The sequence below is a fragment of the Hesperophylax consimilis genome, chromosome 10 (assembly GCF_061612785.1).
Source record: "Hesperophylax consimilis isolate HC1 chromosome 10, BYU_Hcon_1.0, whole genome shotgun sequence".
Classification (NCBI taxonomy): domain Eukaryota; kingdom Metazoa; phylum Arthropoda; class Insecta; order Trichoptera; family Limnephilidae; genus Hesperophylax; species Hesperophylax consimilis.
In genome coordinates, this window is record NC_142845.1 from 26,375,640 (window position 1) to 26,391,760 (window position 16,121).

The window sequence follows — 16,121 nt, forward strand, 5'->3', positions numbered from 1 at the left end:
TAGGCAATCATATGACGTCACAATATTTCGGTACCCATTTTCGAATATGATGCCAAGTGAGTGGTCAATATACTTTTTTATATGAATCTTCCAAAACAAATACGCGTATATTCATAAGTATATGAAGTTTGAGTAGAATTCTTTTGTTTAGCCGATATATCATCCACTTAGTATTCGATAACAATAACTTTACCCTATTGTTTGATAACAGAGCGGCCTGTTAGTGTAGATAGATAGACAGACACACCTAACACCTGCCCAAAGTAAATACATTATCTTGTAATGTAGGTTCACAGGAAGTGTTGTCTTTAATTTCTACAATACATACTCGAATACCCCAATGACTAAAATGCTCAGGCCACCGCACAGAGGTCTGGATCGCTATACTTCAAAATACGACAGCCACTCGAGCAATGGCTATTCAAATTTAGGTAAGTGATTTTTATGAATTATACTCTATAAATATCTCGATGTATTTTTCTATAAACCCTAAACATGTGATATAAACGGTGAAATCTATGTCGATTCATTGGTTTTGAATATTTCATACGTTTCCGTATTAATATTTGGAGGTTTGTTTGGCTTAATCGAAAACCGAACACAAATTTCCATCGCTCGAGTGGTTTAGACAAGAGTCATGATTATACCTTGAGAAAAGGAGACATACGGCCGTTGTTCCCAACTTTTCAAACAATCAATCTCTGGCTCCGATCAGTGAAGTGATTTGTTCAATGACGTTCGATTAACCTGTTTCCAAACATCTTCACCATTGATTATCTTAAGTGGCCTCACTCACTTTCATAGACAAAAAAATAACATCAAAGTAAAAACATTCAATGTTAAATGAACATTGACGAAATAATAATAGTAATTATTTTTAATTCATTTGTATTTTTTTAAATACTGTTATACATACACTGATATTTTATATTTCTTAAACAAACGTGTGTAATATGCTAAAAATAAAGTGTTAGCTTGACTTTAATGCCACCGCGTCTTGGCGTCGCAAATATATTTCACTCTGTTGACACTTTTTATAAATAGTCATTTACTGAGTCAAGCTTAATCCAGTAGTTTGGCTTCCTTAAATTGATCGATTGCTCAGTCGTCACCTTTTGTTGGAAAGAGCGTGGTTGTGCGTTTGAGCAGTGTTGAGCCAAAATTACGGTTCAATAGTTGATCAGTGGGTTTGGGAACAACGGCCTTCACTCTTCGGCCACAGACGGCCTCCGTAGTCGAGGGGTAAGGCTATCGACTAGCAATCCGAAGGTCGCGGGTTCAAATCCCGGTTTGCGCAAATTTTATTCTATTTTTTCAAAATTTATTAATTAAAAATAATATATAGTATACTTGCGGCACGTTCCAAAGTGGAAGATACCCCCAGTATCACCCTGGTGTAATACCACCATTCAGAGAGAAGTTGCTTGATTGGCTTTAGCTGAGCTGGTGACCAGACCTGAATAGCCAAGTACTACCCAACTTCCTCTTCCACATCTCCTTCCCCTCTCCACTACCTCCAGCCTCACAACATAACCCAATTGGTGATTGAGAAAAATGAGAATGGCTTTTTAATAAAAAAAATTGTCATTCGAAATATATGTTCAACGCAGGTGGCCTTGTCCGAATAAATATAATGGACGAGATGCGAAAATATTATTATTTTGAAGAACACGTGTTCCGACTTCCTTATAACATATTCGTGTTTTACTGATAAATTGTCATTAAATTTGTCAAATAAATTGTTATAGGCCTCTAGTCCCGTTTTTAACAGGAAAAAAAATAAATTGACTAGATTTTTAATAAATCAACAATATTTCATATCAGTAAGTAGTATCCGTGTATGTGTGGCTCCAGATTGTTGGGACCAGTTGGGATATTTGTGCGGTATTGAAATTTAAAAAAAGCACTACAAAAACACATCATAATGTATTTTTGTCCAGCTAAAGATTCTCTTCGGACCTATGTGCACCGCCGAAATAATATGTTGATTGGTGGCCTACTAGCACATAAGGGGGTCAATGGACAACTTGTAAACCTAATATTCGTGGTTCGTGATTCGTGCCTACTGGCCAATGGGACCGTAGGCATGTACTATGTAATTAAGTAACATGAATAATAATCACATACATTTCCTCTAAACAACGTAGTAAGCCTGGAAGCTGGTAGAAAAAAAGGAGTTTTTACAACACGATATTAAGATATAATTCAATCTCCATATATTACAGTCATGTTTGGTTGGATTGGTAAAATACAGGGTTTTCCAATAAGAGGTGTTATTTTGAATAGCCCGCTATTTCTGTAGATGTTACTGTTGAAGTTGTCATTTTTCGACATTTGACAAGTAGAAACTACGCCATTAATAAAAAATGGAACGATACACGCTTCAAAAACGCATTGAAATTATTAAAATTCACTTGAGTGAATCAAATGCAAATCATCTTGAGTGATGAGGCCCATTTCCACCTCGGTGGCTTCGTCAACAAGCAAAATTGTCGCATCTGGGGCTCGGAAAACCCAAGAATTATTGTTGAAAAGCCTCTCTATCCTCAACGTGTGACTGTTTGGTGCGCTTTATGGTCCGACGGAGTCATTGGATCTTACTTTTTCGAAAATGAGGCTGGAGCAACTGTTACGGTGAATGGATTGCGCTATCGAGAGATGATTAATGATTTTTTTATGGTCAAAATTGGATGGTATTGATTTGGACAACGTTTACTTTCATCGAGACGGCGCTACGTGCTACACAAGCAACGATACCATTGATCTTTTACGATTAAATATCAAAATAACACGTCTTATTGGAAAACCCTGTACAATGATTGCGATGACAACAAACACAATTATGAATTTTTGGTTAGAGTAGAAAAGGGGAAATTAGGGTGAGGAGAATGGGATAGTGGGGAAGTGACGAGGGTGGAACATCTGGTATTAAACATCCTTTTCGTTTCAGAAAGCAACAAAATCGACCGGTTGGTAGCCGAGTGGATGAGTGCGTCGGGTTCCCACCCAGGGGTCGAAAGTTCAATAGGTTTGTTAAAAAATAACTAATTTTAAGAAAAATCTGTTTTAGTAAATTCATGGCCAAGTTCGCCCTTAAGAGGAACAGCTGCGCGGCCTTTTCATGCAAAACTTAAATTTTATTTGTGGACAAAATACCGAACCAAACTGAATAATAATGTTATTAATCAACACGTATAGAAAATATCTAGTGCGGTTGTTAGCTTTTGTTTTATTTGTTTGTGTTGTAACTTATAAAATATCGGCCATTAAATAATGCGATTATTCGTGATTTTTGAGATAACTTTAGCAATTTTTTGATTAGTAATTAACTAATTAGTGATTATTAAAAAAAATCTTACCCAACCAATTTAGGTAATATAATCAAATTAAATAAAAAGATTAATAAAACATTTAAGAAATTTATACACAACAAATTTGTGTTGCAACGTAAATCGTTCTAATTAAAATTTATACCTATCAAAATGCTATTTTAAATAGACGTACAGACGTCTCTCTTAATGGGTGAAAGCTAAAAAGTAATAAAAAACAATGTCAAGAAAATGTTAAGCTTTCTAGTATTGAAGTTATATTTTACTGTATTTTTTTACAACTTAATGTACTCATGAATGGAGAAACATTAATAGCTAATGTTAATGTACGGCACAACGATGAAAATCAATATAAAAAAATAAAAATATTATATGTATTTAATAATTTATATTTTTACTTAAATATATGATACGATCATTAGATATCGTTTATTCCCACGATATACTTTTGTACTGATACGGGAATCTAACTTGCAACCTATAAATCATCGATCAGATACCTATCATTTCAACCTCAGATACGTAGATCACTCGTACATATCGGTAATAGAATGACACTTAAAATAAATCTTCGTAATTATTTAATTTAGTCAAAGTGTATGAGTTTTTTGGATAATAACATACACTATAGGTTTTTTGAAATTCGATACAACAGTGATCAAAATGTACCTACCATTAGAATAAATGTAATAACAAAACTTGTTTTAAACTTGTAACATCGTCATTGTATTTTCACCTTCCGAAAGCGATTTAGGCATTCGGGAATAAAACAAAAATAATCGTTGAATAACTCCCAAATCAAAAACGTGAAACAGAAATAGATGCGATCACAACATTTTTGAACTTTCTTTTTCACATTTTTCAGTGAGATCTTATATATATATATTTTATTTTTATTTTTTTTTATTATTTTTATTTTTTATATATTCAATAATATTGTTATTGGGTTTATAAAAACAGTTTATTTTTAAACAAGTTCTGCTGTGTAATTATTATTATGCGTGACAGCTGTTTCGCCCTCTGAAGGCATTATCAAACTGCTTGATTAGCAAACATTAGCAAATAGTTTGATAATGCCTTCAGAGGGCGAAACAGCTGTCACGCGTAATAATAATTACACAGCAGAACTTGTTTAAAAATAAACTGTTTTTATAAACCCAATAACAATATTATTGAATATATAAAAAATTAAAATTAAAATGGAGTTCAACAAATTAAACTTAATAACAATAAATAGATCGTATATTTATATTTAAATGAGAAATTATAATATTTAATCTTCCATTATATCAGGCTGTATTGGGCAGAACGGACATGTAACATAGCTCCACTATGGTGGCCAGTGTTAGGAATATGTTTTATAGTTAAAAAAATGTCTGAAAAATAATATACAGCATCCGCAGCGAAATGATAAAGCCCTGAAGAGGAAGGTGGGGAAGCACCTGGCTATTTAAATCTAGTCACAAAACATGGCCAAAGAATGATTAAATATTATAATTTTGGGGTTTAACTCAATAATTTACTCCACTATAAAAAGAAAAAGAAAATAATCCTGGTTTAAATGTTAAAAACCTTATCGTTGGCCTTATTTACTGACCTAAATTTCTTGGTCTATGGTAGCAACTCTGTCACGATTATTTAGTAAATGTTCTACTGGCCCTCTTTACGAAGAATGGAATCCACCAGCAGGGAACAGGGCCACAGAAGTCAGAAGTGGGCGAGTGTAATTTGTTCAATTAACCTCCAGCGGCCAGTGACTAGTCGGTACTCACTGCTCGATGCGCCACTATAAATTACTATCATTGTTATGGTCCATCCGATGTCATCGCCGCAGCCAATTGCTTTCACGGCCGGTTACGTGGTATTCTGACCAGTGTCAGATTGAGAGTAGAATAAGGAAAATTTAGCCATCAACAAAAGTAAGAATAGTGAAAGTACAAAAACTCAAACAAAAGTATTAAGTAACAAGCATAAAATGTAAAAGTTCAACAACTCAAAGAAAGGTATAAAATGTAAAAGTACAACAACTCAAAGAAAAGTATAAAATGTAAAAGTTCAACAACTCAAAGAAAGGTATACAATGTAAAAGTTCAACAACTCAAAGAAAAGTATAAAATGTAAAAGTACAACAACTCAAAGAAAAGTATAAAATGTAAAAGTACAACAACTCAAAGAAAAGTATAAAGTAACAAATATAAAATGTAAAAGTGCAACAACTGAAAGTAAAGTATAAAATGTAAATGTAGAACAACTGAAAGAAAAGTATAAAATTTAAAAGAACAACAACTCAAAGAAAAGTAGCAAGTATAAAATGTTAAAATAATAAAATATCTAAAAGTATAAAATGTAAAAAAAAATTAAAAAGGTTTTAATAAGTGAGTACTGCTAAGTATGAGCAATGAAGAAGAAAATAATTAACAGGAGAAGAAAATCTTCGATAAATATAACTATTTATTGAAAAAGTTCAATATCAAGTATCCAGTTGTGAAATTTTCTAGGCCATTTAAGTTCTAGATTAGGCAAGAAACGGGTAAGTATTTGAGCGATCAATGAGAGAAAATATTTTTTTTGACGAGATTCGATGTCCTCGCCGTGGAACAAATTACGATAATCCATTACGAATTACGTGGTACACTAATCAATAGCAGATCTTAGCCAAGTAGCATTTATTCTCCAGTAACCAGGCGTAGATTAAAAGGAGGGTAAGACAAATTTAAGCTGTATTGAGAGAAATGGATTGATGGATTGATTCCATCTGTCAAACAATTCATATTCCAGTTGCTTGCAGGGCAATTCACATAAAATTTGTACAGGGCAGTTGGGCGGTTTTTTACTTCATATACAAGTCACTTCATATAATATAGTAGTGAGTGTGTACGTCCTCGTGAAGGTGAAAATGGCAAAGTGAGGCCTCAGATAGAGAGTAGAAGAAGGACAATTTACAACGAGAGGAAAGAAATTGACTCTAAGAAAGTTTATGCCAGCTATCAAACATTTCGTATTTTAGTTGCCTTAAATAATTTCCGGGCCGTTCAAATTTTATCGACTATGTAATGGGAAAAACGATTCAGGTAAGGTACCATGGCATTAGCGACGAGTCGTTCGTGAACGAGCCGCACAATTGAGCTGACTCTTTTTGACGAGCCATATTCGTACGACTCCCGGGAAACCACGGCTCAATTGAACGGTTACTCTTTTTAACACAAAAATATTTTTTTAAAATTAAAACTTAAATGCATTTATCAAGATACAATACATACTCAATTAATATCAATTAATAAATTAAAGTTAATTATTAGAAAAAAAAAAAATAATGATAATATCTTTAATATTGAAAAATTGTAAAAATGAGAGATTTCTTACAATCAAAGTGAATACTACTCAGTTTTGTAAAACACTATGTAAAATAAAAATGTAAACAACGGAATAAATAAATCATTTAAAAAATTAAAAAAAAAAATAAAAATCAGGAGATATTTTTGAAAAATAGCGTCAATAAAATTATCCCATTATTCATTTTACTCAGACATGAACCGCGTCTGACAGCTGACATCTGGACTTGGACATATGTACCTAAACCTACTAAATACCTTGCAACTTATTTTTCTTGTGGTACGTGGCGACGCAGGTACCTGTACCAATGGTCGTACGATCATTCATACGCTTACGCTAGGAGCTGAAATACAAATCGGGGGAGCCGTAACGGGCGAGTCATATTGGAGTACTCTCATACGCTCTGAGCTCGACTCCCGTTCAATTGAGTCAACTCTTTGAGCCGTACGAAAATATTGAGCGGGTACCGTGGCCTCCTCTCTAAAATGAGTCTTTATCGCTACATCGCTACGTGGCATGTTGTTATCGTTTTCTTTGATGGCGCATGGAGCACGTTGCATGTATTTTCAGAGTTTGTTGAAAAGCTGAAAATTTGTAATGAAATTAATCGACAAAAAGCATATTTCTAACTAGCAGGATAGGAGAAATAATAAATGCTCACTGACGTCAGAATAATCAGTGTAAATGCTATAAATTAATAAATTGCATACTTTGAAGGCCAGGTAGAAGTCCCAACTGTCTGAAACCAGCGGGACTATGTAATCCTCAATTACTGTGACATGTTCATTTCAAATAAGGAGATGAGGGATAAGGAGGTGTAGAAAAGGAAGGTTGAAAGTATCTGCTTATTCAGATTTTGTCGCTATACATGGCAATAGCCATTTCAAGCAACGTTTTGATTCTTATGGGGGTTCTGGCAATACTGAAAGTTTCCACCATAAAGTAAACATTTAACTAAAATGACTAATACCGACATACAATTCATAATATAATAACACTTGTACTTATTTTTATTATACTTATACAGTTATTGAAATATTATAATCTTTTTCCATATATATGTATCTAATGCAATGTAATAATTAAAAATAAAATAACTAAGTGCCTACTGAGTGGCGGTTAATGAATACTCTATATCTATACTACAGTACTAATATTTAACAAAAAACGTAGTTACGTATATTATTAAAACAGAATAAAGTTTATTTATCCAAGTCAAAATTCTGTGAAGATTTTTTGGAATTTGGTGCGGTGCTTAAAATATCAAATAGCAAATGCCAATCCAGCGCCCTTGAGGTGATTTTGCACAAAAATGGCGCTATAGAAATCATTCAAATAGTATTATTATTCTTGATGTCCAGTGTTTTTAATATAGTGTCATACAGCTTAAGGCGATGCACTACGTCGTGTAATATTTTAAATTGAGCCGCTATCAATAACAAACCTTACGTAGATGGCGATAAGGTTTAAATTCCCGCTTAACACCATCCGTCTGTTTTGATTTATGCAAGAAAAAAACTTGGCCAAAAAGTGTCTTATTTTATTCTGTAGATGTTCAGGCATAAATATATTTTATTTTCGATCATTTTATAAATAACTTAATTTGCCACATTGTACAATAAAATAATAACCGAAAATTGGTTCGTAAGTAGATTTTGAACTTTAAAGCAGTTTTCATAGGCCGTTACATTACTTTTTCTGGGCTTATAAAAAGACTTATCTAAAAAATACTAGATTATTTCAAAGACCAAGATGTATTCTACTCGCAGTATTTAATTAAAGCATCTGAAACATTTCTAGGCGACCAAATTTTCAAACCAAAAACCCATGATTTTGCATTACTACGTATGGCATCGCCTTAAGATAGCTATAAAGATAAGAGTAAAAAATGTAATTTGGTCATTTTGTAATCATCCGAGTGGAACTAGAAGTCCATTAAACTGGAACAACAGACAGAATATAAGTTGACCTTAAAATGACGTTGCCGACGGTGGAAATAATTTATTTTCGTTGGAAAAACTATTAAATTTGTTATAAAAGCTTAGATTTTTAACTTACCAGCAAATTTATCACCTTTGTGTGACGAAGCAATAAATAGATGATTCATTTATTTGTGTCGAAAGATTTTAAAACCGATTTCATCTAAAACTACAATGCAGAAAATCTATTTGCGCGACATCAGAAGCAGAAAAACACTGGAAAGTTGAGATCTGGTATTATTAAACTTGGATAAATACAAAAATGTCTCGTTCAGAACGAAAATCGCATCTTTATCAATTAAATTTAAAAATATTAAATTGTACAAAATAATAACTAGTTCAGCCTAGAGCTCTTTGTCTCAAAAGATCATATCTAGTTTGTTGTTAAGATTATTTCAGACTAGATTCTAATAAGAAAATCAAAAGATTATAATAAGAATCTGACTTAACTGTTATATTTTTAAAGGTTCGGTTAGAGCGTTCATAGATAATATTTTAATTGGAATGATGAAAGATTTACTAAGCCGAATAAATCTAAGAATAAAGAATATGATCAAATCAACGCTAAGATGTAGAAATGCAGTAAAACATTGTCGTTTTCCTTCTGTATATTCAAATTAAATAGCTACATTTTAAAAGAAAGAATGAGTGCATTTCTTTCACATCGCTCACATTATTTACTTTGTAAAATGAAACAACTCTGTTTAAATAAAATGAGTATTGTATAAAAACATTGTTTTCAAACAAGCGACCGTGACATGTGAACTTTACATTTCATGAAGCTGAAGTTTCATAAGTGCAATAGCATCTCATTCCCGACAATGCAACGCGAAGAGCTATTGTTATATTGCACCATTGTGCAAAAGCACCGAGGCATCAGGCAGGAAAATTCAAAGAACTATCTGCATCGAATTAGGCTTACTTAGGATCTTTTAGGTTTTATCTCGGTGGCAAGCTTTCTCATTGATGAAATGTTGAAATGAAATTTGAAAATAAGTGCGAAAAATGGAACAAAATGAATTTTAACTGCCTTGATTATAATGATGTTACATTTTAAATTTAGAATTTTATCACAGTTTGTTTTGATTATACTCGTAAATATGTTGCTTTTTAAATTTAGAATTTCATCACCTCATTATAATGATATTGTATATTAAATTTAGAATGTTTTCAGTTTTGTTTTACATTCCACTTAATATAGATGACAAACATAGATTAAGGTTTGTTTTGATTATGTTGAATTTTAAATTAATAAATTTTAGGTTTTTTTCACGTAAAAACCTTATTTGAAACGTTTTTGAATACAGAAAGATGAAAACTCAACATAAAGGATTAAGAGAATATAGAGAAAAAAATGTTTTAATTAGCTATTAAAATGATTTATTTTGGGGGTATTATGCCGTGTTGCCTCCTTCTTTAGCTTAAGTTTCGGACAGCATTTCAGTGTCTATTATCAGGGCAGATGTGTAAAAGTTAAATCACTATATTTGGCCGTGAAAATCTCAAATCATTTCGATTTTCATTAGGTTTAGGTATAAGTATACAAAATTACATAGAATAAAGCAGAAAACTAGAAGTGCCTTCCATACATATTTGAATGGAAATAAATATCGCCACTGACTAAGTATATTTTTATTCTAGATAATTTAGCATGCATTCTGTCTCTCTTATACTTGCCTGACATTGTATATCGCCATTTAAATTTTGTAATCATGGTGAAACACAGTTGTGTATTGAAGATTTATGCCTCGATTAGGCAAATAATTGGATCACAAAACAAGGCCTCAAGGCACTTCTTGATAATATTATAATGATGTTGCATTTTATTTTATTTGTTTCTTTTATTAGTGAGTATTATTTATTACTGAGAAATTTACGAAAAGAAAATTAAAAAATAATAATACAAATCTTGGATCTCCATTATTTTGCTTGTTTAGCAGACCAGACTTTTATCAGTTTTCTTTGTGAGGGGTTTACCTCTCTACTATTTTATGATATAATGTCAAGACGATCCCTAAGGAAAATTTTAACGAAGTAACTCTTGTGATATTTAAAGATTTTTGTTTTCGGAGGTCACAGCACGCTACGAAGAAAATCAATCCATTCTCCTAAAAATAGACACACCAAGTATTGGAAATTCTAAATTAATATCTTAGAACAAATCTTCCAGTAAAAGTATTGAAATTAGCATTAACTACGTAAAAAAATATAATTTTTATGATACAATATAAAGTAGGTAAGTAAGTACTATCACCGATATAAAATATGATATATACCTGGGTTTGTAGATATACATTTATGGAACATGTTATCTATGAATACTTAATAAAAATAAATCCATAATTCACTGAGTGTTCTTGCCTTTGCTTTTCAGAACAAGCATGCTTACTAACAGTACCTACTTTCCCAGAAATGATTTTGATACTTAGGCCTTAGCAAACAAATTTTCTAAATAGGTACTATACCACGGAACGTAGGTACTGGAAAAAATATTAAATGATTTATTATTTAGTGGTATAAATTCCTTGGGCATACTTAAATTATATTTTAAAAATTGGAACTCATGCATGAGTTAATAAAATGATTAAATTACAGAAATAATATTTCCTAACCATATAACAACACATTTTACCAAACGATTATTTGTATTCTTTTTTTTAAATGTGTAATATTTTTTTTCTGTTAAAATATGTATATCTAAGTTTTCTACTTGGCAAGACAAGTTGTTCAGTAATTTTTCACGAATAACAACACGCTAATAGTAGTATGAAATAATTACATATTTGACAAAATTATCGTCTTTAATTTGTATTTTTTGAAACACTCTTTTTTTATGCCGTAAAAAAGTTTTGCGTTTTTCAAGTAGGTAAACACGGTGGGAGCTGATAAAAAAGAATTAACGCCTATTTGATACGAGATAACCAAAACAAATAGTGTGGGAGACCTAGTCATTTACGTGATATCACGGAATATTAAAAACAGGCACGGTTTTTCACATAACTAAATATATCAATGTTATTGTATATTAGCAAAACCACGTCTGACTTACCGATAGACATTTTGTTTGATAGTCCCGTTCGATAATCACAAATCTTCACAATTGATAAAGAATGGAGGGCAGAATCGGCGTATCCTCGCCGTCATCTATTTGAATTACCTCACTGAATCAAACATTCACTCACTTCTCGATGCTCAATGTCTCGACAAATAACAATTACAATAAAATTCTGCTAATACGACAAACGTTTGACAGATAAAACAACACAATTTCCCGCCCAACGAACCGATCGCCACTAGTTATTTTTCAAATGATTCGTTCGCAAATGCCTGTGGTTCGTTTAAATTTGGAATCACACCCTCGCTCCAACAAGATGTCTGCATAGAGAAATAGTTTGACCACAACGAACAATGAAACAGAACAATGCACCGAGTAAAAGGAGCCATACACAATGCACAAAATTCACAAAAAATTCTGTGACTTTCGAAATTTTCTTGTGCGGTGCCGTTTTTTTGCTTGCTGTAATTCGACGTGGGTAGTTCGCTGGTCCTGAGAGGGAGTCATCCCTCCCCTGTTGGTTGAGAGGATCGATATTTTCGTGGTGGTTCCGCGTAACGTTGCACGGACGTCAACCAAAGGGGAACATAAAATTCATACTAACGTGCAATGTTGACTATCAAATAAATAAAAGATAGAGGGGGATTATAGATGATCAAATGTTGCGATTGCGCAAACTCATATTCGATAAATTATTTTGTGTCAACCCTAAAACGTATATAATACATATTATATGCTGAACTTTTCTACTTGTTATTAAGTGCCTACCACATTTTTGCATGTTTTTAATTTATGCTAACTCTGTAATCTCCGCTGTCCGCCATTTATAGTTAGTTTTATTTATGGGTATGCATTTCGTATTTGGCAATGCAACTAGCAGTAAAGTTAGGTTAAATAATAATTGAATGGAATCCGTGCAACAAAGCCACGTTTTGATGCTATTGATATTATTTATGTGGCTTGCTTCTTAAAGGGCCAATGTCATTTTATCGATATATGTATATAATTTTGGGATTTCGCCTCAAATTTGTGTTTTCTTCTGAGCACTAAAATTACCTCTTGATTTGGAGATCTGATTTTTCGTTTTTCGGGGGCCAATGTTACACTAGAAATTCGTTTTTCTTAAAATTAAATCTTGCTAAAAAGAGCAACTACATAGGCCACGTGAAATTTAAAAAACTGGCATTTCAACAAGCAAGCCACAAAATTTCAGTGCCAAAATTCCGAATCTATCCTACATTCCTGCTTCTATCGTGTGTAGTATCTTTACGTAGAAATGTCTTCATTGCGACAGTAAAATTTGAATGATAGGCAAGTTTCTACTTGAAGTTGTGTCTTCGTTTGCCATTGTAAAAGCCCAGCTACACTACTCGCGAAGTTGAACGAAGTTGACCGAATACGATAGTGTGGGCACGAACTTCACTTCGCTTCGGGCAACTTCGCTTCGCTTCGCCCGACTTCCGATTGTTGTCGGTAAATGCGCCCGAGTCAAAGGACTCGAATGAGTTGGACTGAGTTACTCGCGAAGTTGCACGAGTGTGTGGGCACGCACTTCGAACTTCGGCTAACTTCGTCGAGGACTTCGTCGAAGCGTCGAAGCGAGTAGTGTAGCTGACACTTAAGAAAATAGGTGCGAGTGGCATCAGTCATCGTCATTAATTAAGACCAATTTCCGGAGATAACGACCAAAATTCATGGGCCCCAAATTATAAAAAAAATAAAGCCCATTCTTTACTTATGATTTTTGTTTCCTGTTTTAAGTACTTATTTATTTAATTATTGTATAATAGTTTTAACCACTAACACAGTACATAGTTACTTTGTAAAACCCTCACGTAAATTCGTCTCATCTTGAAATATGAGTATTTTACGTGCAGCGAAAAAATATTGTTCGTTATTATTTTACCGCCAAATGAATGATTATGAAATGAATATTTGAAAATCTCCTACTACCACCATAGTAAGCGGAAAATGTTGCTTGTGTTGTTTTGAGGGACTTAGCCAGCCGAGAAATTGAACACACTACACCTGGGTGGGACCCAAACGTGATGCCAACTCAGCCACTGACCGAAGCTTGAAGCGCGCTTTCAAGAAGTTGCAAGCTGCTAACAATTTGACCACGTATTTTATTTAAGTTTTATTTTTTATAGATACATAATTACCTATGTCACAATTCAATCAATCGATATCAATATATTTTACAATAACATTTTTTTAAATAAATTTAAATTTAATGTCTTCATTGCTCCGCATATCAATGAATTTTGATTGAGGTTTTTTTTTTCAAAAGAGTCTTATTAATTTGTTTTATTTTCCTTGTCTCAATTGTGTGGTTGTGCTGCAGGTTTTCATTTTTTTCTTAGAAATTAAATTGATTTATGGCCATTGTTTGAATTATTTACTATTGTGATCAACACGTTTTATTAAAAATAGCATGTAAAAGATTTGTTATAAGTAATCGCTCACTATTGGCGCACGCCATTTGATAAAATAAGGCCAAGTCATTGTTGTTTCCGCGTTCCGCCCCTTGCATAATCTTTTTTTTTATATCAGTGTAAAAGTGCGCCAGTTTTTTCATCCCTGTTGTAGTATGGACTCCCTCTTTCCATGCCTATCTAGGGTACCTACATACCCGGGAGTACCTACATACCTCGGGGTACCTACTCGTGTCTAATTCAGTAGGAATAAGGGCGAGTGGCGCCTGTAGCCATCTTATATATTACAGAAAATAGGCGCCCTTCTATCCCCCTCAATATTTTATTCAATCCACTAAGCAAAAAAACTCCACTCGACTGGTAGACTTTTACCAACTATGGTTGAATTACAAATGTCCCTTTTTAATGTGTGCATTTTCTGGGGTATTATGCATTATCTACATCTGTTATTGCAATGTTGGTATATGTTTGGGGGAAACTGGGAATTTTAATAATATTATGTTTAGTACCTACCTGTTTGTTGTTGTTTTTATCATCAACTTGCAAACGAAGAGGTTTTTAAAAGGGGTGGTTAAAATTGGAAGAAACCCATTTGGATTGGAAATTGGAAAAAATATATAAAAATACCATTATGCCATATGATAAATGAAAACTTGAAAAATCACGGGATATTATAATAAGAAAATCTAGTCAATATTTTTATTATGAAAGTTTACCTTCATAACCTTCTAACTTAAATACGAGTATTTTTTTTTACAAATGCAAATTTCATAGTTAAAATATTTAAAGCCCGCAAAAACGATCAACATCCGATGGGGTACGCGTGACGTCGGTTGGTATGAAAAAAAACAGTTTTAATATTTAGCTAGAATTCCAAAAAAAAAAAGTGGGTGTGTCAAGCCTACGCAAGACAGAAGTGAAACTTCTAGTATTCCTCTCTCTCTATTTTCATTTCATCATCTCTATTTTCTCTCTTAGGTTAGTTTGAAAATTAGAGGTTAAATAATTCAACGACGAAGCATGGATTTGCTTTTTCTAATATTTTCTTATAGATGAATGACGTTCGATTAATGTATAGTTCCAAAAATTTTCAATTTATTCACAAGTATACAATATTACATAAATAACAATATTACAATTAAAAATTACAAAGAAATTACAATGACAATTTACCAATCATGTGCCATTTTCATTGTCAATTTCATGAATATCATTTCCTAATGTCGTGATAATTGGGTTATGGTAACTAAAGTGCGAGATATATACATGAGCACTTAAATCCTTAATGAATCGTGCAAAAACTGCATCGATTGTTGTCCCGTGTCGGGAGAGAACGTTCGTGAGCGGCTCCCCCACCTCAACAAGCGCATATGGTGAGAGAGGGACAGTGAACGGTGAGCGGTGGTGGGGGTACCCGCATTTTCGTGTCGATCCTGACTCGGTTTTACTCCGTCCCCGAATTACGCGCCTAAAGAAGTTTCACTTCAAAAAAATTTTGAAGTAATTTATGTGAGAGTCGACGCAGCGCAGCTTGACACAAAATTGTCCGCATTATTAATACACTCGGCCGGCCGACCCGCGAGGTAGCCACTTATAATACTACTCATAGTTTATAGCTTAATAGTTTTTAAATGACGATTTGTTGATTCTACGTGTATATATAATAAAACTTGTACAAGCATATTCAGAATTACGTTTGTTGATTTATACCTATATGCAGGGCTTTTTTTTTTAAAAAAAGGTGCCGGAACTCACTTCATGTCAAGCTTTTTACTAAATAAAATTATATTCAAATGTCACTTAAATGAAATAAAGGAGCCATGCCACGAAGCGAACAAAAAAAGGTTGATTTTTACGATAATTTTTTATTTTAGTCAAGACTAAGCTACAGAAACAATAAAATACATACATTATATTTGAAATATATTGTACAAATAAGACTAAATTTAAAATATAATTGTAAATACACATATGTAATGTATTTATTTAT

General features: G+C 32.9%; 1 protein-coding gene across 1 annotated transcript in view; it reads right to left on the bottom strand.

Annotated features, from left to right (window-relative positions):
- Positions 1-12,008, bottom strand: part of Septin4 (septin 4) — a 72,944-nt gene extending 60,936 nt beyond the window's left edge. Inside the window, exon 1 of the mRNA XM_089636195.1 lies at positions 11,691-12,008. Within this exon, the coding sequence (XP_089492321.1) occupies positions 11,691-11,700 (10 nt within the window). The 5' untranslated portion in view covers positions 11,701-12,008. The remainder of the gene's footprint in view (positions 1-11,690) is intronic.
- Positions 12,009-16,121: the final 4,113 nt, after the last annotated feature.